General features: G+C 42.6%; 1 protein-coding gene and 1 pseudogene across 1 annotated transcript in view; both read right to left on the bottom strand.

Annotated features, from left to right (window-relative positions):
- The window catches only part of CNTNAP5 (contactin associated protein family member 5), an 883101-nt gene that overhangs the window by 368581 nt on the left and 490848 nt on the right, over nt 1–23672 (bottom strand). Inside the window, exons 8-9 of the mRNA XM_067742208.1 lie at nt 23383–23647; nt 590–739 (exon numbers count right to left, since the gene is read on the bottom strand). Coding sequence (XP_067598309.1) covers nt 590–739; nt 23383–23647 — 415 coding nt within the window. The remainder of the gene's footprint in view (nt 1–589; nt 740–23382; nt 23648–23672) is intronic.
- LOC137225962 (UBX domain-containing protein 2A pseudogene) lies at nt 19589–20390 on the bottom strand (annotated as a pseudogene).

Genomic DNA, 23672 nt, shown 5'->3' with positions numbered 1-23672 from the left:
TTGCGAAGTTTCCTAGCATTGGCAGGGGCAGCGTCTATACTGGCTGCTCTTTGTGAAGCCCCAAGTTCATGGGCTTCTAGGTCTTCCCCATTTTTAGCTGCCCCCCTCCATGGGCATGGCCTCCAGGGATGTGGGGAACAGATGGATAGGGGATTAAGAAAGCAAATCAGCAGAGAAATGACTGAGAAAGCTGAGGATGCTGGTTGTACCTTCCTACCTGGATTTTTTTTTTTTCTCTTGCAGGTACTGCTGACTATCGGTACACTTTCTCCAAGTTTTCAGCTGAGTTTCTCTTTTGGAATATGATCACAGAGTCTGGCATGGCAACAAAAATCTCCTTTGGATGTGTTATGTAACACCAGCTCTTACAGCTAGATTTTTTTTTTTTTCCTCAGCACCGACCTAGATAATTTATATTTGTACAGCTGTGGGAAAGTTTGCTTCTCATTTCTTTGGGCTTGAGGGCAGGTGTACGTGCGTGTGTGCTGGGAGAATGGTCAATTTGACACAGAAAGAATTGTCATAGTGAAATAACTGTCCACTGCATCCTCCCTCCTTTATTTTCAACCTCAAAAGCTGAGGAATTTACCTCCAAAGTAATAGAGATTTCCAGAATAAATCTGCATCCGGGTGGTGTCCTGAGCCGGGGATGCTGCATCGTTATCCAGAGTGAGAGTGATGCGGTTCCTTCTGGCGTTGATGCTCACTGAATGCCACAAACCATCATTCAAGTCACTGCCTGCAAAAGAAACAGGAAGGGCAAGCGTAGGGATGAATGATTTGGGCAGGTGTGGAGAGAGCAGGGCTCGTTTCCTTGCCTGCGGTGGTCCTTGTACATTCTCAGAGTGGCCCCTCTCTTCATTTGGCGTAAAACAAATCCTCAGCTGCTTCCCAGGCATCTTTCTTTTTCTTTTTACCACTTCATTCTATTATTTTCCTTTTTTAAAAGGGGCTGAACCACTTCTGACATGTTTGGTTTGAAAACAAAAGGGCAAAACACAAATGTGTTTGTATACTACAAAGGTATAGAAAACATTTATTGACTTATTGATACAAAATGCAGAGTAAAAAGTGAAAAAGAAAGAAAAAAAGAAAAATTCAAAACGTTCCCGGTGATTTTTAATCTCTGAGTGGTGGGGTTAAAGGCAATTTTAGTTTTCTCACATTTTTCTACACGTGACATATTTCTTTTTTAGTAAAGAAAATAAACTGTTTTAGAGGCAAAAGTAGATGAGGAAAGCTAGATTCCAGTGACATACCAGGCAGAGGAGTCTCCTGCTGAAAGGAGGTAACAGACTAGTTTAGTTCCAACCTTTTTCCTTAACTAATTATGTGACACTGAGTCACCTACCTTCACGGAGCTCTGGTTTTATCTTCTGTAAATACCATAATTCTTACTCTGTATTATTGGTAAGGGATCCATTGAGATCAGGCAGGAAAGTTCCCAGGTTGTGGGCATAGTGGGTGTTTATTAAAAGGCAATTTCTCTCTCGTTCTTTTGCCCCAGATGCCTTTGACTTGCACTGCACTGCCGACCTACCTTGTTGAGGAAAGTGTGCTGGGAATTACGCACCAGTGTTTTCACTCTTTCCTACAAAAAGTTTATCATCTTTTAAGGCTCTGTCTGTGCAAAGTGCTTGCTGAAGGAAACATGGTCGTATTACCCAGTCCAGTCACAAAGATTTGTTTGTAACCAGATCACAGAGCCCCCCATGTCTTCACTCAATAGACATGTGCCCTGCTATGGGCCGAGTTACCCTCCTTTTCTCATTGCCTCAGTTTCCTCCCCTGCAAAATGGGGAGAATGACTGTACTCACAGGCTCTTGTGAGAATTATACCCATTAATATAGTAGGGCCTGTAGGACAGGTCATATCACATCGCAAGTAGAAATCATGCTCACTAAAGCAAAAGGACAGAACAGCAACCACAAAAATGCTCCCCTGCATTTGGGAGAAAGGATAGTCATATCATCTGGTCTCTACCCTGGGGTAATCCACAGGTAGATGGAAGAGACTTAGGCAAAGAGGCTTAACATACGGTCCTTTGAGAATTTCAGGCTGGTGGCTTAGAGAAGCAAGTGAACAACAGCCCTGCTTGCAATTCGGGGTGAACCAGTAACACGGGGATAGAGAAGAAAGACCTAACTCCACATAAGGATCCTGAAAATACTTCATAGAGGAGGCGGTTTTTGAAAACTGCGCAAGAGTTTCTCACTTCTAAAGAGTTCCGGGGGTCAGAGAGCCTATACAGAGAAGCAAAGGTCTGGAATGAGAAACAGGACAGGGCAACAGGAAAGCAGGTGGGAAGAGTCCGGTCAGGGGCCTCGTGTGCCAGGCTAAGGAAGGCATTTCAACAATGTCCTCGGACAAAGGATTCTGGAGGGCACTTTACCCAAGCCAATTGTCTCAGAATCTCTGGTGATGGAGTCCCAGACATCTGCATTTTAAGAAAGCTCCCTTGATGATTCTGATGTGTAGCCAGGAATGAAATCACTGGTCTAGAAGTGAGGAAATCACTGGGAGTCCAAGAGGGGACCACTGGCATGGTGATGACCTGCCTGGAGCTGCACATTCAGAGACCCTGGTGGCCAGAAGTCGGGGCTGGGAGGAGGTGAGGCTGGAAACAGAATGACCAGGGTCTCAGCCAAAGTATTAGCAGCGAAAGTGGAGAGGAAGGGGTGGATGAAGAGCTATTTCCGGAGCTCAAGGAGTTCAGTCTTGGTAGCGCCTACAGGGGGGCAGTCCCTGAGAAACCAGCTGGGAAGAAAGCACTGACAATCAGACCAGAGGTCTGCAGGGCTCCTTAGAACAGCTGCTGAAGAGCTCGTGCCCCTGAGCCATCTGATGGCAGGAGAAGCTGCCCCCGGGAAAGCACAGCACCAGGCTGGGGGCCCAGCTGCATTGCACCAGGGCAGCCGTGCTCCATCTGTTCAGAATGGCCCAGATGTAGGTCTTCCTGCGTTTTCTGCCAGCTCCCACTCAGCCAGTGTGTGCTGTGGCCCTGAACATCTGCTTGGGGTGGAGAGGAGAATCCAGAAACTACTCAGCCTGGAGGCCCTACTTTCCCCCAAAGGCCAGGGTCTGGGTCCCAGCAACAGGGATTCTGTTAATGAGGCAGAGGGTCTGTCAGGTGTTTCTTGGTTCTGAACATTTGACTTCTGTCAGGGGCATTTGGGGGGCATGGCCAGCTGAGGTCTATACTCCTTTTACTGTCATTTGCATACTGATTTAAATCCCTCTGCATAACAGATGAGATTGCATTTTCAGGTAAACTCTAGACTGGGCTGGAAGGAAGTCAGTAACTAGTTCAACACATAGGGTGGAAATAGCCCCTAAGGGCCCAGCTAGGCATCAGGGATACAGTAGGGAAGAAAGTACAGACGGAAGCCAGGGGGGAGTGTGCCATCTAGCTAGAGACACATCACTGAGTCACTGTACAGAGGACACTGGCCCGAGGAAGAGGTCTACTCAGTGTGAGGGGACCAGGGCTGGGGCTCAAGCTTATATGTTCTGACTTGGGGTCCCATCCCCTCCCCAGGCCACTATCCACATTTCTGTCTTTAAAAGCATCACTTAATAAGGGTTTGCTTGGTCAGTTGTTTGTTTTCTTTTTCTTTTTGTTTTTTCTTTCTGGTCTGCTTTTCCTTTTAATTCGATCTCTTTTGATCTTTTCCTACATGGTCCCTAGTCCCTGCAGGGAGAGCCTGTGTGAAATCTTAGCTTTTAGAATTATTCGAACAGTAGTTCTTGCTGCTGACCACACAAAGGGGTTACCTGAGCAGATTTTGAAAAGACGGGCCCCTGGGCCCTATACCAGCTTAATTAAGACAGACTTCTGGGGGTGGCCACAGACCTTGGAAGTTTCAAAGACCCCCAGAACTTCAATTGCACAGCCCAGGTTGGGAACTAATCTGTGAGAGGTTTCAGAAGAGGAAGGAAAGAAGCTAAGAAAAATAAGACTGGCTTAGAGGAGCTGACCCGGGCATAGATGCCAAGGCAAGCGAACTGGCAGATCCCTCTCTAAAAATCTGCTTCTACCTGGGCTCTCTTTTTCCCTTCATTCTGTTAACAGATCCAAGATCACACCCCTGGAGCTTCTTCCAGAATTTTTTTTTTTTTTTTTTTTTTTTTTTGCGGTACACGGGCCTCTCACAGCTGTGGCCTCTCCCGTTGCGGAGCACAGGCTCCAGATGTGCAGGCTCAGAGGCCATGGCTCACGGGTCCAGCCGCTCCGCGGCATGTGGGATCTTCCCGGACCGGGGCACGAACCCGTGTCCCCTGCATCGGCAGGCAGACTCTCAACCACTGTGCCACCAGGGAAGCCCCAGATTTATATTTTAAGAATGCTCTTTAAAAGGTACAGGTTTAAGGGCTATTAATTATTCACAAATTAGGGGAAATCAATTCCATCAGGTTGCTTTCCTTCAAAAACCTGAGATAAGGAGCTCTGAAAAACTAGAAGTTCTCAATGAAAGGAACAGGAAGGCGTTACCTTTGAGGCCAGGAACACCTCCTTGGGGAAAAAACCTCTCGGGGTGAAAAAATACAGTATTGAGGACCACTTTGGGGTGCTAAGTACTCATATGATTGAAAAGCTGAGGCTGAAAATGTGGGACTTTGGTTCTGGAAAGATTATTGGATGACGACAAACATAAAATTTCTGAACTTTGATGTGATGTTAAATAATATTTGTCATCTCCCAGACTGGGAAAGAATAAAAACCAATTATAGTCTCTGTTAGTGGATATAGAGGGAAACAGGCAATTTCAAAATTGATAATTCTTTCTAGAAAGCAATTTACCAACAAGTATCAAAAACCCTAAAAATATCATACCTCATCTCTACGAATTTTATTCTGAAGAAGTAATCCTAAAGTAGTAACAGAGCTGCAAACAAGGTTTATGGTGAAGAGAGTTCATGACATCATTTTTAATAGCAGAAATTCACAACTACTAATATTTCCAATAAGGGTAGGTTAGATAATTCAGATGCAGTGTATTCAATAACATGGAACATAATCCTGAATCTTTGTTTTTCTGTATGAATTTTAGTATAATGCATCTAATGCCATGAAATAGACTGTGATGTTTCTATAGAGATTGTATTAAATTTGTAATTTAACTTAGGGAGAAATGATATCTTTATAATGTTGAGTTATCCCATCCAAGAATGGGATATCTTTTTACATTTGTCCAAGTCTTATTCAGTGCCTTTCAGGGGTGTTTTAACATTTTTCTTGTATGGTTTTGCACATTTCCTGTCAAATTTATTCCAAGTATTTCACCCTCTTTGTCACTATTGTAAATGAAATTTTCTCTACCATTAGTAGTAATAATAATAACGTGGAATATAATATAGTCATTAAAAATCATAATTCCAGGAATGATATGGAAATCCTGAAAAGTGAAAAACAGTATGTGTGGTACAGTTCACATTTTGTTAAAAATAACTACAGAAATACTGGAACGATATTGAATGATAGAATCACAGATTCCTTTCTCTTATACAGAGTACTAGAATGTGCCAAGTTTCTAAAAAAGTGTGTGATGTTTATAATCATTTTTTCAAAACTAACAAACTGTTGAGGCTGAGATAAAGGATAGGGAAAGTTTTCATTCTTTTCCACATCTTGCCCCCATTACTTAAAGTGGTTGCTTCCTGGTCCCAGAATTCAGCCTAAGGCATTAGTATAAAAGGTCTCTCACAGAGAGGGTTAAATAGGCTTAGAAGTTTTTCTTCATGGAAAAAAAAAAAAGAGACACTTTCCACCCTTGCAATTGAACTTGCAAATTGAAATGTGAAACACAGCCCAATTGTAAAAATAGCTAATAATACACTCTGCCAGTATTGAATATCTACAATGTGCCAGGCACTTTCAATATATAATTGAAAGTATATAATTATACTTTCCTAGTATATAATTTCAATATAGAATCCCTAGTTCTCACCATAGTCCTGGAGGCCAAGCTTTATAGTCCTCACGTTGTAGATGCTAAAACAGAAAATTGGCGAGGCTGCCCTGGGTCCTATGGCTACCGCAGAGCCAGGATTCAAAGGGTCGGGCACCTAGGCTGAGCTCTCAGGCACGCAGGATGATCTGCTTCTGCTCTCCACACTTCCAAAGCTAGCCCTGCTCTGCTCCAGGAATTGCTCTGATGGCCAATTACCTCTGCAGAGTTCTATTTTCTGCTGTGGAATTCACCTTTGCTTTTATTTACTTATATTTTTGAAATAGATTTATTGAGATAAAATTCACATACTGTACACTCCATCTATGTAAAGTGCAGTTCAATGTTTTTCTGTATATTCACAGAGTTAGGCAGCAATCACAATTAATTTTAAAATGTCTGGAGCCCCCCAAAGAAATGCTGAAACCTTAGCTATCAGTCTCCAATCTCCCCAGGCCCCCACCTCCAGCTGTGCCAACCACTCAACCACTTTCTGTCTATGCGGATTTGCCAACTGAGGAGATTTCATATAGATGAAGTCATACATCATATTCCCTTTTGTGATTGGCTTCTTTTGCTTCCCATAATGTTTTCAGGGTTCATCGTAGGTAGCAGCTTGTAACAGTCTATCTGTATGGCTGACTGTCTTTCCATTGTGTGGATAGACCACATTTTGTTTATCCTTTTGCCAGCTGATGGACACCTGGGTGGCTTCCACTTTGCAGGTATTATGAATAATGCTGCTATGAACATTCTTGTACAAATTTCTGTGTGGACCTATGTTTCCAGTTCTCTTAGATGTACACCTAGGAGTGGAATCGCTGAATCATATGGTAACTCCGTAGTTAACCTTTTGAGGAACTGCCAGAGTGTTTCCAAAGTGGCTGCACCAGTTTCTATTCTCACAAGGCAACTTCCCCTTTGACAAGACTGAGTTCAAACGTTGGTCCTGTCCTTTCTTGGAACTTCTAGCTTCTAAGAAGGATTAAGGCACAATTCAACTTTTTTTTTCTTAAAATGATATCCGCTTAGGTCTGACCTTGGAATTCTCACTTTTACTACTTTGATTTTTTTTCTAGATAAATATCATTACCAACATCTCATGTGTTTTTTTTGTTTGTTTGTTTGTTTGTTTTTGCGGTACGCGGGCTCTCACTGTTGTGGCCTCTCCCGTTGCGGAGCACAGGCTCCGGACGCGCAGGCTCAGCGTCCATGGCTCACGGGCCCAGCCACTCCGCGGCACGTGGGATCCTCCCAGACCGGGGCATGAACCCATGTCCCCTGCATCGGCAGGCAGACTCTCAACCACTGTGCCACCAGGGAAGCCCCTCATGTGTTTTTTAAATACTTTTTATAATGGGACCTTTCCAATAATTTACAGTTCACATTTGATGAAATTGGCACTAAAAGCAGTTAAGCAATATGCTGAAGGCCTAAACTTTTTTATAGGAGTAACATTTTCCCTTAAAGTAGAGTTTCTCAACTCTGGCACTAGGCATTTGGGACTGGATAATCTTTGTTGAGGGTGTGGTATTCTGTACTACGCTTCTTGTGTAGGATGGTTAGCAGCATCCCTGAATCCCTGGATGCCCCCATCCCCAGCTCCCTGGATGTCCCCATCGCCAGCGCCAAAAACATCACCAGACATGGAGTTATATGAGCTGTTTGTATATTTTGGAAATTAACCCTTTTTTGGTTGCATCGTTTGCAAATATTTTCTCCCATTCTGTAGGTTGTCTTTTCGTTTTGTTTATGGTTTCCTGTGCAGACACTTTTAAGTTTAATTACATCCCACTTGTTTATTTTTGTTTTATTTCCATCACTCTAGGAGATGGATCAAAAAAAATATTGCTGTGATTTAGGTTAAAGGGTATTCTGTCCATGCTTTCCTCTAGGAGGTTGGGATTAACATATACACACTACTATATATAAACTAGACAACCAACAAGTGCCTACTGTGAAACACAGGGAGCTATAGTCACTATCTTTTAATAACCTATAATGGAGAAGAATCTGAAAAAGAATAGTTCTATATGTATTATATATCTGAATAACTTTGCTGTACACCTGAAACTAACACAATGTTGTAAATCAACTGTACTGCAAGTAAAAGATAAATAAATAAAGGGAAAAGTTCCCCACCACCACCAACCTTAGAGTTTTATGAGAATAAAATGATAAATTTATATGGATATGCTTAGCACATTATTTGGCCATGCTAGAAAATTATAAAGTTAGGTTTGTGCTTAAAAAAAAAGATCAGGGCTTCCCTGGTGGCGCAGTGGTTGAGAGTCCGCCTGCCGATGCAGGGGGCGTGGGTTCATGCCCCGGTCCGGGAGGATCCCGCATGCTGCGGAGCGGCTGGGCCCGTGAGCCATGGCCGCTGAGCCTGCGCGTCCGGGGCCTGTGCTCCGCAACGGGAGCGGCCACAACAGTGAGAGGCCCGCGTACCGCAAAAAAAAAAAAAAGATCATTACCAGACATTGCCAGAAGTCCCCTGCATGGGATTGGGGGAACAGGAGGCCGGGGTAGATGGGGGTGGAGAATTTCCCTTGGTTGAGGACTGCTGGGTTCAGGGAATAATTCTGAGATTGCAGAGTCTCAGAAAGCAAGGGCTTGCTTTATGTCTCCCTCCCTTTCTATTTTTCTCTCATTCTCAATCCAATTCCTAACAGATCTTTGCATTTCAGCCTTCATCTTATTTCAGTGTCTCTTTTCACGGTTTGAAGACAGAAACATTGTAATCGGGTGGCTGTCCCAGCACCTCTAACCATCAGGCATACAGCCACACCAGGACACACAGAGCTACAGTCCAGGCCAGAGCAGAGTCCCCGAAGGACTCTATTTCCAACCCCGGAAATGACCTGTTACAAATCTCCTTGATGCTTTACTCGCCTGTTAACCCTTGCTCAAGACCCTGCCACTTATAATTTCTAGCAATTTAGACAGATTTCTTAATCTCTCTCAACCTGCTTCTCCATCTGTAAAATAAAGACACAGCTGCCTGGCTTGACTTGGAAGTTTCTAGGCTTTATCTTCCCCAGAAAACCCAATTCAACTGTTTCTCCATATCCCTTCATACCAACCCTTACTTAATAGTTCAAAGGTAGTTTCAATTTTTGAGAGAACAAAGTGGGGAATATCTAAATAATTGAATAAGGCAGTCTTAAAATGTCAATCACATCATAAAAGAGCATATTCCAATTATTAGTACCATTATACCACAATTTAGGTCCTGAGTCCTGTTTTTCTTGGAGACTATTTATCCATCAATTATCAAATTCTATTAACGCTTCCCTACACACAGTGGTTTGAATTCACATATTTCTTCAGATTTCTTCTTCAACTTTGATTCTATCCCTTATCACAGGAGCTGGGAATTTTCTGATGGCCTCACTCTTTTCCCAGCCTCTGACCTCTTTCTGGTACAGGATACCTTGAACTATCTAGAGAGCAAGGTTATTAGTGTAAGTCCCCTACAGACGAACGAGTTCCATTCTGAGAGCACGTTCATAAGTCCAATTTGTTCATAAGTCCAACAAAGTTAGCCTAGGTACCTAACTAGCACAATCGGCTAAATAGTACTGTACTGTAATAGGCTTATAATACTTTTCACACAACTAAGAACAAACACATAATAAGAAACAAACACAAAAATAAAGGAAACATTGTTAATCTTACAGTACAGTACCTTGAAAAGTACAGCAGTATAGTACAACAGCTGGCACACAGGGGCTGGCATCGAGCGAACAGGCAGGAAGAGTTACTGACTGGAGGAGGGAGAGGAGGTGGGAGATGGTAGCGCTGAAGGATCCTCAGCAATAGGAGACGGAGGGCAAGCTGCAGTGCCACCCATACCTGACGCTGATGGCACAGGTTCTGTTTCCTTGCTGGATTCAATTCTATCTACCCTCTTGAAAAACTGATCCAGTGATGTCTAGGTAGTAGCTCTTTTTTTCTCTTCATAGATGATAGGGTAGCACTGGACTGTACCGTGAACAGCTGCTGCAACCTTTGTGTACCGTTCTACATTCAAGTCCTGTGCCTCAAAAACTAACAGTGCCTCCTCAAAGAAAGAAAATCCCAACTGATTCACTATGCTGTACAGCAGAAACTAACACAACATTGTAAAGCAACTATACTCCAATAAAAATTAATAAAAACAAAATAAAGAAAATCCCCGTGCCATTTCCTGCATCGTGAGTCTCTTCGATTCTTCAGTTACTTCTTCTTCCTCTTGTCCCTCTTCGTCCTTTCTCTGGCCTCCAATTCTATCAGGTCTTCATTAGTCAGCTCCTCGTGTGGCACAGCAAGGAGCTTAATGAAGTCGTCCTCTTGCAGATCTAGCTCCACCTTCTGGCTGAGGGTCACTAAGTTGCTGAAGACCACGTTAGCATGTGTGAAAGTTTGGAACTTGAAGGTTCACATGTAGGGGACTTACGGTATCAACCTTGCAGCAAAAATCCCTCCAGTGGCTCATGGAGCCCAGAGAATGAAACTCAGATGCTTATCTTGACAATCGATGCCTCTGTAATCAAGTCTCCATCTGTCCTCACCATCTTATTTCCCAATATTTCTACACAAATTCCCTACTCGAGCTAGACTAGTGTATTCATTATGCTCCTAGTGAATGCACTAAGCTAATTGAAGCTTCCTCTCCCAGCCTCTACTTCACTTGCATGCTGTCCTCCCACTATCCAAATTCACATCCAATGCCCAGTTTTTGTCCTCGTGCTTCCTTTCCTTAACTATAGGGACAGGAAACATATATATATATATATATATATATATATATTTATATACACATTTTTTTAAACTTTTATCACAGTCACCTAGCACAGCACAAAAAGTACTGAATGACTGAGAGAATAAGTTAATAAACCAGGAAATAAAGAAATTAGGCTTTCCTTGACCAGATCAATACATAGAGATTTCTCCTTTTAAGTTCATATAACATCCACTGTCTGATCTATTCATTTAGCTCGTATTATTTACTGCCTTGTACCATTAATTAACTCTTCATCTCTGTAAGTATTATCTCCCCGATGGGATTACAAGTTCCTAGGGGTCAGAGTCTGCATCGTGTTTTGGTATACCCCTCGGCATCAAAACAGCAACATCCTACCCTCTCCAAAGGCTTCTTGATTGATTCAGCAACAGACTAGCTGAATCTCCACTGCCAAGTGTCAGCAGCAGGGCCCTCTCTGGCATCTAGACCATAAATCACAGGTTAAACCTTTCCTAGCTGTGAAAGCCTGGTTCATATGTCAAGATAACCTGGATCCTCAGAACCCTTGGTCAGCATCTGGGAGGGAAACAGCTGGGTTTGCCATACACTAGGGTCAGATACAAACTGTGACATGTTCGTGGTTGGTGGTGAAGGCATAGTGTCTCTAGGATGGACTTGCATGCTCGGTTCCAGTGTCTACATGATAAAAATGAAGGTCAGCTCCAGAGCCAGATATTTCTCTGTCACCTTTAGGAGACAGCCCAAACTCTAGTGTCCCTGAACAAAATTCTGCTTCATCTTTTGCCTGTGCTCCTTCGCTCTCTGTGATCCAGGCACTCTAAGCCACCTGTGGAGTCTTACACATCTAGATCTCCCCCTATTTCTCTCCTCTAATTAGGGCATCCTTCCCTTCCTCCTTTGTTTGACCAAATTCTATTCCTTCTTCAAAACAGAGCTGTGTTATCCCTGCCCCTAGGAAGCCTTCCCTTTTTCACCCTTTCTGGTGCCTCTTCCCTTGTGCTCCCCCCTGTACCCTGAGCATCTGCCCTACTGCATCATCAGTGTTCAATACTGTCCCTTTCAACAGTGCCTATGAGCTTTCGGAGGGCAATACTTCCATCCTCAGATTTGAGTACAGTATCAGCAGAAAGTAGATGCTTCAAAAGCTTCCTGAAGTAAATGTGTAATAGGGAAGAACAAATCCAACTCGATATTAGATCTTTTTCTCTTACCTTAACCTCTGTATTCTATTGCTTTTGCTTCAAGTTAAGAATGTTGCCCATAGCCTGGAATATACAGGATAGCCCATTCTCAAGGCTCTGACCTTTAAGCAGATAACACTTTTCCATTCATATAGAGATAAAAAGTTGCAGAACAGAGAATAACAATTGTCCTATTGGAGGTTTACAGGAACATCCTGACCTGACCTAGGTGAACAGCTGTAAGAACAAAGGATTCCAACACCAAGAAGTTTGCAGCAACCAGCCACAACCCTCCCTCACCTTGCCATAAAAACTGCTTTGCTGAAACCCTTCCAGGAGTTTGGGGCTTTGGGGGGACATGAGCCACCCATTCTCCTTGCATGGCCTTGCAATAAAACTTTCTCTGCTCCAAGCTCTGACATTTTGGTTTGTTTGGTCTCACTGTGCACTGGACATAGGAACATGTGCTCGGTAACAAATAGAGGCAAAGTGAATTATATGAAAGAATTATTAAAGTAGAAAACAGGCAAAGGAAATGACAGAAGTTTTGACTATTAAATTATTTTCCCATAAGACAAATCTAGTTCCCTCTGTTTCTCTTTTGAGAGAAATGGAGAAGAAGGAAGAGTAAGTCATCATCATTACTCAGGCCTGAAAAAGCTACACATGCCTGGGAGACCTCTCCTCTGGTAAACATTCCCAGGCTTTGCTTGATATCTTGAAGCTTCGGCAATGGCAGTTCTCAGTTTCCATAAAGCGGAATGCCTCATCATACGTCTGTCTTCCCGAAACTCAAACTCTGCGCCTAGCCAGACAGCTTGTTGTGACAGTCATGGCCCTGTGGCTATCATTAGTTTGCCCTCATGAATGGGATTTTCTCATCAACATTATCTTAGTTAAAACACAGAGGCATTGATGACAGCTTAATCGAAGCAGAGGATGAGGTTCACCAAGTCATCATGTTTACTTGATGTACAGATGGTGGTGAGATACAAATGGATTCTATGAAAAAGGGTGATATTGGGGAAGCTGCTCTGTGAATTGCAGGACTGCAGACTAAAACCATCTGGCCACAAGTATTAATAGGGTGAGCACTTTTAGCCTTCATGACACAGCCGTCTCCCCACCTCTGGGAGCCCCACTGGCCTTTATCTGATTAGTACTTCCCCTGATTATGGCTCATTCTTGGGTTTGACACATTCTGCATTGTAGAACTGTTGTAACATGAATATGGTTAAAAATCACTTTTAACTCTTCTTCCACTGTTGACGTGAGACACTTCAGAAATGTTTTGGAGGTCAATTCTAATAGTTCATTTATTCAGACACTTGCTTATACATTAGGCAAATATTAGCAAGGGGCTGTTATTAGCAAGGTGTTATACTAGGCCTTGGGCAAATAGTGGTGGCAAGGCAGGCAGTGTTCTTGTTCCCATGAATCCTTACATTCTATGGTGACAGGAACACTGAGCAGCCAGTTATAGAGACATATGATTAATACACATTCTTTTTATAATTTATTTTTTGAAGTATAGTTGATTTACAGTGTTGTGTTAATTTCTGCTGTACAGCTAAGCAATTCAGTTATACATACATATATAGTGTATATTTTAATATATATATACTTTCTTATATTCTTTTCCATTATGGTTTATCACAGGATATTGTACATAGTTGCCTATGCTATACCGTAGGACCTTGTTGGTTATCCATTCTATATAAAATAGTTTGCATCTGCTAATCCCAAACTCCCAGTCCATCCCACCCCCACCCCCTTTCCCCTTGGCAACCACAGGTCTGTGCTCTATATCTGATAATACATATTCTTATGAGCTAAATTGTGCCCCCCAAAATCCATATTTTGAAATCCTTACCCCCCCACTCAGTACCCGAGTATGTGTCTGTACTTAGAGATAGGACCCTTAAAGAGGTAATGAAGGTAAAATGAAGTCATTTGAGTAGGCCCATAGTCGATATGACTGGTGTCCTCACAAGAGGAGGATAATAGGTGACAGATGGGCAGAGAGAAAAGACCATGTGAGGGCACAGAGAGAAGATGACCTCTACAAGCCAAGAGAGAGTCCCTCAGAAGAAGCCAACCCTGCCCACACCTTGAACTAGCCTCAAGAACTGCGAGAAGGTAAATTTCTGTTAGGTCACCTAATCCGTGGTATTTTCTTATCATACTCCTAACAAACTAATGCATACATTTATACATATACTTACAGTCAGTGCTACAAAGGAGAAGAACTAGAAGACTCAATAAAGGGGCAGCTGGCCTGCTTTGGGAAGGTTTCTTGAGAAAATATCAACTGAGATAAATCCTAAAAAAAAAAAAACAAGTGGGATAGTGTGGACCATAGCTGTAGGAGGATTTATTTAATTTAAACAAAGGCAATGATAAGTAGTCATCCAATAACATCCATGATGGCTGCTGATCAAAGGCTATGCCATTAGAATTTCATCCTATCTTCAGCTAGAGAAAGAACAAGTCAGTCCCAGCATTCTACTAAGTATAGAAAATTAATGACTGAGTAGAAGAGATTGTTTAGGAGTTTGTAATGCTGGAATGCCCTGTGTCTAACTACTGAAAAATTGTAAGGTGGAAAGAACATTGTTGCTTGTATCTAGGGACTCAGTGGAAGGAGCTGAAATGGTCTCTCCAATAAGCCATTTGCCGCCACTAAAAACATTTCTGTGGCATCCGGTTGATTTCTGGATCTTTGCTCATCATGTGTCCCTTGGCCCTGGGATTCTGTTCTGTGCCTGGCAATTGGCATTCCCCTTCTGTCTTTCCAGCTTTCGTTTTACAGCCCCTGCTGTCAGGTTGAGATCTCTCAGTGTGAAGACTTCCTTCCCCATCTTCTGGGTTCCATTTAGTTGTGCAGAGACTCATTTCTTACTCCTGAAAATTCCACTCTGGGTTTCATGACTCTAGTATATCAAAGCAGTAGATTGTGCAGCTAAAGGCTCGGGAGAGAATACTCTCTAATGAAAAGCCATTAGATGGTCTTTCTGCCATTTGATCTTACTGAGGCTTGTTCTGTTTTCTGCAGTGACATAAATATATAAAAATTCTCACCTAGGGACTTCCTTGGTGGTGCAATGGTTGAGAATCCACCTGCCAATGCAGGGAACACAGGTACGATCCCTGGTCCAGGAAGATCCCACGTGCTGCAGAGCAACAAAGCCTGTGTGCCACAACTACTGAGCCTGCGCTCTAGAGCCCATGAGACACAACTACTGAGCCTGCATGCTGCAACTACTGAAGCCTGAGTGCCTAGAGCCTGCGCTCCACAAAAAGAGAAGTCACCACAATAAGAAGCCCGCACACCACAACAAAGAGCAGCCCCCTCTCACTGCAACTAGAGAAAGCCCGCACGCAGCAACAAAGACCCAATGCAGCCAAAAATAAATACATTTATATTTAAAAAAAACCTCTCATCTCTGAGAAAGTCTGTCCCACATTAAAAGAACCTTATCATGACTCTATCTTGTTTTTCTCTCCACATGCAATAGCTCCAGTACTATTGAAGGTCCTGTATACTCTGATAACTCCCTTACCTACCAATCCATACACACTCACAAGAGTATCCTACTGTGATTAAAAGATCGTCGCAAAAACAAAACGAAACACAACTTCTCAGATTTAGCTCCTTGGCACCTAACTCTATACAGATCACAGAGAGTAACATGCAGGGCCTTTCTGGGACAACCAAGCATCTCATTCACAAAAATCACTGTATGAAAGAACCCCAGGTTATCATTCTTCCTCCCTCAGATGCACCACAATGTGGGGAGTTGAGAAACATGACCTCTGGCAGGGGGCTTGGCCCTGCTGAATACACTTAATTTAGGCCACTTACCCCGTTTTCAAAAGAAGACTCTGGGGTTAATGATTTCTTTGAAGAAAATAAAGTACATGGTTGACCTCCTGTTTTCCTTCAAGAACTAAGATGAAGGTTTAGAAGGGACTTGAGTAATTCTAGACCAACTCTCTCCTTTAGCTACAAAGGACAATGAGGTCTAACAGAATAAAACTCACATTCTGCATTGATGCAGAGCATAGCTAAGCTGGAGTTCTGGATGCTAAGGCCTGAGTTCAAGGTCTTTGCCCAGATTGGCTTTTCAGTGAGAACTTGATGTTTAGAGAAGCACTACAGCAGACAAAAACAGACTTCAGGGCTTCCCTGGTGGCACAGTGGTTGAGAGTCCGCCTGCCGATCAGGGGACACGGGTTCATGCCCTGGTCCGGGAAGATCCCACGTGCTGCGAAGCGGCTGGGCCCGTGAGCCATGGCCGCTGAGCCTGCGCGTCCGGAGCCTGTGCTCCGCAGCGGGAGAGGCCGCAACAGTGAGAGGCCCGCGTACCGCAAAAAAGAATAAAAATAAAAAATAACATACTTCAAATTTTCAGGACTGAAGGACCCAAACTTCTTTCTTCCTATTCTCATTCCTATTCTCATTCTCATTCTCGTTCTCATCAGCAAAATAAAAATAACATTGAAATGTCAGGCCACTGCAAAATAATTATAGTGGTGCCAGCTTTTTTTGGTTACTGAATGTTTCACTTGCAATTCAAAACACTCTGCCTCGATTGTCTAAAGAAATGAACCAGGTGGTCTCCTTCACTTTTGCACAAGTTCCTGTTTTCTTAGTCATCCAGATTGGTTTGGACAATGACAATCTACATTCTAAGCACCTTTTTAAGAGTCTTTAAAAATAGCAGCCATTTGCTCCTCAAAAATAGAACATGGTATCAATCGTTTCAGGGATAGGTATGGTCCTGAGAGAGAAAGTGGTCTCCAAGACACATGGAACCTGGGGAGAAGTGGTGAGGAACTAGAGTGTGAAATGCATAAAGGAGGAAATCCAGGTGTTTTTTTGTTTATTTAAGATTTGCACAGTTGGATGTTCTGATCCCTGAAAGGGGACATGGGAGCAGCAGGGCTCCTGGAAGGTTTCCTCTCTGTTCCCATGCAGCCCCCAGATTTCCACGTGGCATCGGACACACAGGGGTGACGAGAATATGGGAAAAGCTACGCAAGGCATGGCAAAGTCTCTGGAAGCATCTAGGTTTTCACTTAGTACCCTTCGTACTTACATGATAATCTTACTAAGGAATCGTCACTGAGCATTTAAAAGGGCCTGATAAAAAATAATAAAAACAAATAAAAAGGTCTGAGAGGGACTTTCCTGGTGACACTGGGGTTAAGAATCCTCCTGCCAGTGCAGGGGACACAGGTTTGAGCCCTGGTCCGGGAAGATTCCACATGCCGTGGAGCAACTAAGCCCATGTGTCACAACTACTGAGCCTGCACTCTAGAGCTCGTGAGCCACAACTACTGAGCCCGCATGCCACAACTACTGAAGCCTGTGTGCCACAGCTACTGAAGTCCGTGTGCCTAGAGCCCATGATCCACAACAGAAGCCACCGCAATGAGAAGCCTGTGCACCAAAATGAAGACTCAAGGCAGCCAAAAGTAAATAAATAAATACATACATAAATAAACATTAAAAAAAAAGCCTGAGAAAAGTATGTCACATATACTCAATGACTATTAGTGTGTATGTGTGTATGTGTGTATGTTAACATATAGATATGCATAATTTACTTTATAACACTAAATAGGCAATGTCAGCTAAAGTGGAGTAAAAGTCTACAAAGACAATGGATTCACAATCCCTTGTCAGCCCCACTTAACCCCCAAATCTGTCTATTGATGGGACCACCAAGTGAACTGTTTTGGGAAAACCCAACTTCAGATACTACATAGGCTACTTTTGTTAACAGCGTACTGTACGTTTCATCTTTCATTTAAAGCAGAGTTTCTCTGCATTTGAATTCTTTATAAACACCTGACCATATCACGAATAAATATGGGGGGCAGCAAGATACACTGTGGTGACCATGGACTTGGGGATGCAAAGGAAAGGCCTGAGCTTGAACACCTGCTTGGTCACTTGAACTTAATTGCTGACTCTCAATTTCCCCTTGTGCCTGTTGGTAAAATAAGAACCACTTAATACGTTTCATGAGCTCTTTTTTTTTTTTTTTTTTCTGTAGTATTGTATGACAAGGTCCTTGCATAATGCCTGACCTGCATGAGATCCACAGTAATTGTTGGTTCTACTGTCATATCACTTAGAGTGAAAGGATGCCCTTGACTTTGCCTCATATTCACATATACAAGGCTTTCAAGAAAGGAGATGACAAAAATAGAAAATAAAGAAAAATACAAGGGAGGGATTATACCGTTGCCCTTCAACTCCCTAAAACTTCATCCCTTAGAACAACTAAATTCAGATGCCTTCTATTTTGAGGACGATTTCATTTGGACTTCTCTTCCTGATACCCAATGCGAACTGCACAAAATAACCACACCCCCAAAAAACTATGTACACTGTATGAAGCTTTGGTAACAGAAGTGAATGTGCCAGGCATCCATGTGCTGACCTTCTCATAGGGGTCACCTTCTCTTTTAGACCCAAGACGTTAGAAATACATGAACTATTCTCAAGTAAATCTTTAAATATCTGGATTCCCTGTTCAATTAATAATGTGCTATTTTCTATTTTCCATGAGGTACCATGTGTCAAGGGTAGCCCCAGTGGCCCTCAAAATTATTAGAACGATGTTTATTATTTTTCTGATTTCTCATGTGAGATTTTTCTCTTATAAAACCAATACAATCTCAAGTACTTGGAAAACAAGGTTCTTCAGAAATGTATGGGAGGAGAAAACTTTTTTGTTAGTCTGATTTTTTTGTTTGTTTACCTTTTTCTCCCAGGTAGAACAATGCCAGTAGACACAAAGCCTTGATCCATTTCAAAGAAAAATAAAAGAAATTCCAAAATTTCTGAATTTTCCAAATTTCAGGAAATTCTTGGAGAAAGGAGCAAGCAAGAGTTTTCTGAGACAGACATCAGAATGTTTTTAAATCTTTCTTTTACTTGTTTGATTTTTTTTGAGAGACAGGTCTAAAATAACATGATTTTTTTCTCCCTCTTTACTGGATATTGGGGCAGCTTTAACCAGCCTCTCTCTCAGTCATCAACACATTTTAATGGACTGACACATGCTTAATAATACAGGTAATGCTTTAGAGCAAAGTGTCACTGGGGCCTGTACTATATTAAAACTGCATTTTTGGGCTTCCCTGGTGGCGCAGTGGTTGAGAGTCCGCCTGCCGATTCAGGGGACACGGGTTCGTGCCCCGGTCCGGGAAGATCCCACATGCCGCGGAGCGGCTGGGCCCGTGAGCCATGGCCGCTGAGCCTGCGCGTCCGGAGCCTGTGCTCCGCAACGGGAGAGGCCACAGCAGTGAGAGGCCTGCGTACCGCAAAAAAAAAAAAAAAAAACTGCATTTTTGACCTGAGCTCTACAAGTCTCTGTACTCAACCATCTCGCCGGTTGGAGAGAAACAGATCAACGCCAGCTCACGATTTTTCTTCTTCAAATAAGGAGGATCGAGGTTTAACTTTTATAACTCTGTACATGAAAAATGTTATGTTTCTAAGCGATTAACTCACCTCCATGACTAGAAATCTTAGAAATTTCACAAAAGCCCCATGACTGCACAAACTCACTCAGCTTTTATGACTCTAAGGAGTGAGGCCTGTTTTTGCCTGAGGTCTTGAGTCAGTGTGGAAGAAAAAGAAATTTGCTAAATAGATTCTCAACACTGTGCTAAAGGGTTTAGATCATATTTAATCATCGTCACAGTCTTGTGATGTAAGCATTTTTTTTAATCTCATTTTGTAGGTAGATGCTAAGATGGACCCCAGTGATCCATGACTACTAATATCTAGTGTGAGTGTTTCATCTAGCAATTTGAGGAAAGGAAGAGCTCTTGCCGGGGAAAAGGGAGGACTTCTTTGAGATCCTTGGTGTTTTTTGAAGCAGTCTTTGATGTGGCTTATCCTATGAGAAATGTTAAATTTCTGGACACTCCTTTTCCCATTGGCTAACCAGATCTGTATATTAGTGATGGGTTCCAGACTGTTTAGTGAGACAGTAGACAACTTATTTTTATTCTCAACTTCAATACACTTTGCTTTAGAAACAATTTTTGGTGTAGCACTTCCCAGTCTGTGACCCTGTCCTGAGAAGGGCTGGAACACAGGCTTTGTTGACATACATACTTCATTTTTCTTATCTTCAACTTTAACATCAACCTCCTCATTATCAAAAATCCTGTAATTCCAAAGGTAATTCCCCTTTTTTGATGGCGTTCAGAAACTGCTGAGCTGCACCATCAGAATAACTTCTGAAATCATCACTGACTGTGAATCCATTTTTCCATAATTTTGCACTTACACCTACCAGTTTCTTTTGTTCAGTGGCAGAGAAACATTTGACACCAACCTTCTGAGTTTCCTCAAAAAGGCTGTCAACAAAATAGTCCCAATTTGTTTGCTGATTATCACTAAGAGGTTGGTGGTCAGATCCGGTTTCACAAACCCGTTCTTCCTTTGTACTTTCAAGATTATCTGCTTCTTTCATTCTCTTTTGTCTTCCTCCTGGTGTGGCCGCTGGGCTGGAGCCCCTCAGACTGGGAGCACTACCTCCCCCAGACCCTCTCAAGCTCGGCGGCCATGCTGCTAGGACCCTGCTCATCTCCCTTGGTTACTGCTGCCGGCACCGAGCATGTGCTGAGGCTGGCTCTGACTCCTAATATCTGAATCCTTGTATAATCCCTTTGACTTGAGCAAGGGCTAGACTTATTCACTTTTTTCTAATGAATAGAATATGATGAAAAGGATGGGATGAGATATACAAAGACTGTGGCTTTTGTCCTGGGGGTTCTTTCCCACTCTCTCCAGGGTCACTCACTCTGGGGTAAGAGTGCTGCCCTAACAATGAGGCAGCCTTCTGGAGAGGGCGTGGGGATAAGTTTGGATCTCCTGAGGTCTGCCCACAGCCACATGAGTTAGCCTGGAAGCAGAGTTAGAACCGGTTGAACCTTGAGATGACTGTCGCCCCTGCCAACAACTTGACTGCAGCCAGAATCGCCCAAAGGGCTCCTGGATTCCTGACTCTTAGAAAATCAGACATAACATGGGCGGTTTTCAACTAAAACATGTTGGTATAATTTGTTATGCAGCTGTAGATAACAAATGCACTCTCACTTACATGGGAGACAAAGTTAAGTTCATCTAGGGCCCCAGACTGACTAGTAAGGGGAAAAGGTGCTTTTGGAACCTGCCTCTCTGACTCACAGATCCAGGCCCTTCTGTTATTTCCAGAGGTTTGAAACTGTATACAAGACCCTGTGTCCCTTCCTTTGAAGTAACAGGCTTTTGCTTTAGTCTCCCACGCCTACACTGAGTCTCAAAAGGCTGCTCAAGAGTTAATGATTAGGAAAAAAAAGTAGTTAATGATTAGGAATGTGAAGATGTAAAAATAAAGAATAGCTGTTGGGCTGGGAAACTGGTAACGATTTAGACTATAAATCAGCCACATGGCAGAATCACCAAATTCCCAGTTCCCTGAAGGATAAAGATAAAGGCCTGACACATATTCCAAAGGTTTGTTTTTTTTTTTTTTTACAGGAAGCTGACCACCCCCCAGATGAAAATTGCTGACCACAGCAACATAGACCCTAGACTGGTTGAAACCAGAAGATTGATGATGCTGGAAACTTCACCTTGATGCCAACCAATCTGAGAACTGTGCACAAGCTGATCATACACCCTGCAGCTCCCTCCCTCACACTGCCTTTAAAACCCCTTACCTGAAAGCTATTGGGGAGTTCAGGTCTTTTGAGCATGAGCTGCCCCTTCTCCTTGCTTGGTGCCCTGCAATAAAATCTATACTTTCCTTCACCACAATTCGGTGTCAGTAGATTGGCTTTACTGTACATAGGTGAACGGATCCAAGTTTGGTTCGGTAACAGGTTCAATGGGCTTTTTTGTTCACCCATTGACATCAGAGGCTTTCCCATAGCCTGACCTGATCTTGACTATTAAGTCACATCCTTTACTTAACTCAATTTCCTCTAATTTAATTGCATAACAAAACTCAGAGTCCAGTGGGGGAAGAAAGACATTTAAATTAAATAAATGATTCAGTGTCCTATAATCCAGGATGGATATTGGCCCAGGATGCACAGAGGAGGCGGTTTGATTCAGGCTGTAGAGCCAGGAAGGCTTCTCAGGATTTGGTGACCTAGCAGCCTGCCTTAGCCCCCAATCCAATGCCTGCAGGTGGTCTGACCTAAGTACTTGTCACTAAGTGAACACATTGCTTCCAGAAGGACAGGGGACATCAGTAAGATAACAAGTAGAGGAGGGAGAAAATTCCACGGCTCCATGTTGAAGGAATGGCAGATAGAAGAGTCAGGATGTTATTCATACATCTATTCCATGTTGCTATACATTAGGACCTATACTCTATTGCTATAAAAGAAAGTACTTTCAATCTTCAGCTTTTTGAGAACCATTTTAAAAACTTTTATGAAAAGATGCTCAACATCGCTAATTATTAGAGAAATGCAAATCAAAACTACCATAAGGTATCACCTCACACTGGTCAGAATGGTCATGATCAAAAAGTCTACAAATAAATGCTGGGGAGGGTGTGGAGAAAAGGGAACCCTCTTGCACTGTTGGTGGGAATGTAAATTGGTGCAGCCGCTATGGAGAACAGTATGCAGGTTCCTTATAAAACTAAAAATAGAGTTACTGTATGATCTAGCAGTCCCACTCCTGGGCATATATCTACAGAAAACTGTAATTCGAAAAGATAAATGCACCCCAATGTTCATTGCAGTACTGTTTACAATAGCCAAGACATGGAAGCCACCTAAATGCCCACTGACAGATGAATGGATAAAGAAGATGTGGTGTATATATATAGTGGAATATTACTCAACCATAAAAAAGAATGAAACATTGCCATTTGCAGCAACATGATTAGACCTAGAGTTTATCATATTAAGTGAAGTAAGTCAGACAGAGGAAGAAAAATATCATATGATATCACTTATATATTGAACTAAAAACAATGATACAAATGAACTTATTTACAGAACAGAAACAGACTCACAGACTTGGAAAACAAACTTATGGTTACCAAAGGGGAAAGATGAGGGGAGGAGTAAATTAGGAGGTTGAGATTAACAGATACACACGGCTATATATAAAATAGATAAACAACAAGAACCTACTGTATAGCACAGAGAAGTATATGCAATACTCTGTAATCACCTAGATGGGAAAAGAATCTGAAAAAGAATAGATACATGTCTATGTATAACTGAATCACTTTGCTGTATACCAGAAACTAACACAACATTGTAAATCAACTATACTCCAATACAAAATTTATAAAAGAAGAAAAAAAGAAAACAAACGTTGGCTCTTCAGACTTAGAGTAAATTTGTGAAGACTGGTCATCTCACACCCCTGGGAGCTGGAGCCTGTATGTTTTGGTCAGATTCTCAAACATGTATCGACTTGGCTGAACAAGAAACGACATAGAAGTTGTCAGTGGACAGTACCTGTGAGGATTTCAGCTGCACGTTCTGTCATTTTCTGAATCACGAGTCTCAGGGTTCCATCCTCCAGGCTCAGCAGCAGGGTCCCTGAGCCCTCAGAGAGCATCGTGGACAGAAGCAGACCATCCTTGTTCCATGTTCGAAACTGGAAACTCACCGAGAGCCCATCGATTTGGGGGGTGCCGGGCAGCAGCAAATAACTGCTGCTCGAGTTGACAAATGTGATGGGAACAATTTGTGGTTCAGAGCAGGAAAATGTGACATTGCCCTGGAAAACAATAAAAATCAAATAT

This window comes from Pseudorca crassidens, chromosome 6, assembly GCF_039906515.1.
Source record: "Pseudorca crassidens isolate mPseCra1 chromosome 6, mPseCra1.hap1, whole genome shotgun sequence".
In the NCBI taxonomy this organism is placed as follows: domain Eukaryota; kingdom Metazoa; phylum Chordata; class Mammalia; order Artiodactyla; family Delphinidae; genus Pseudorca; species Pseudorca crassidens.
The sequence above is the reverse complement of the archived record's forward strand: the minus strand, read 5'-3'. Positions and strand labels throughout refer to the sequence as shown.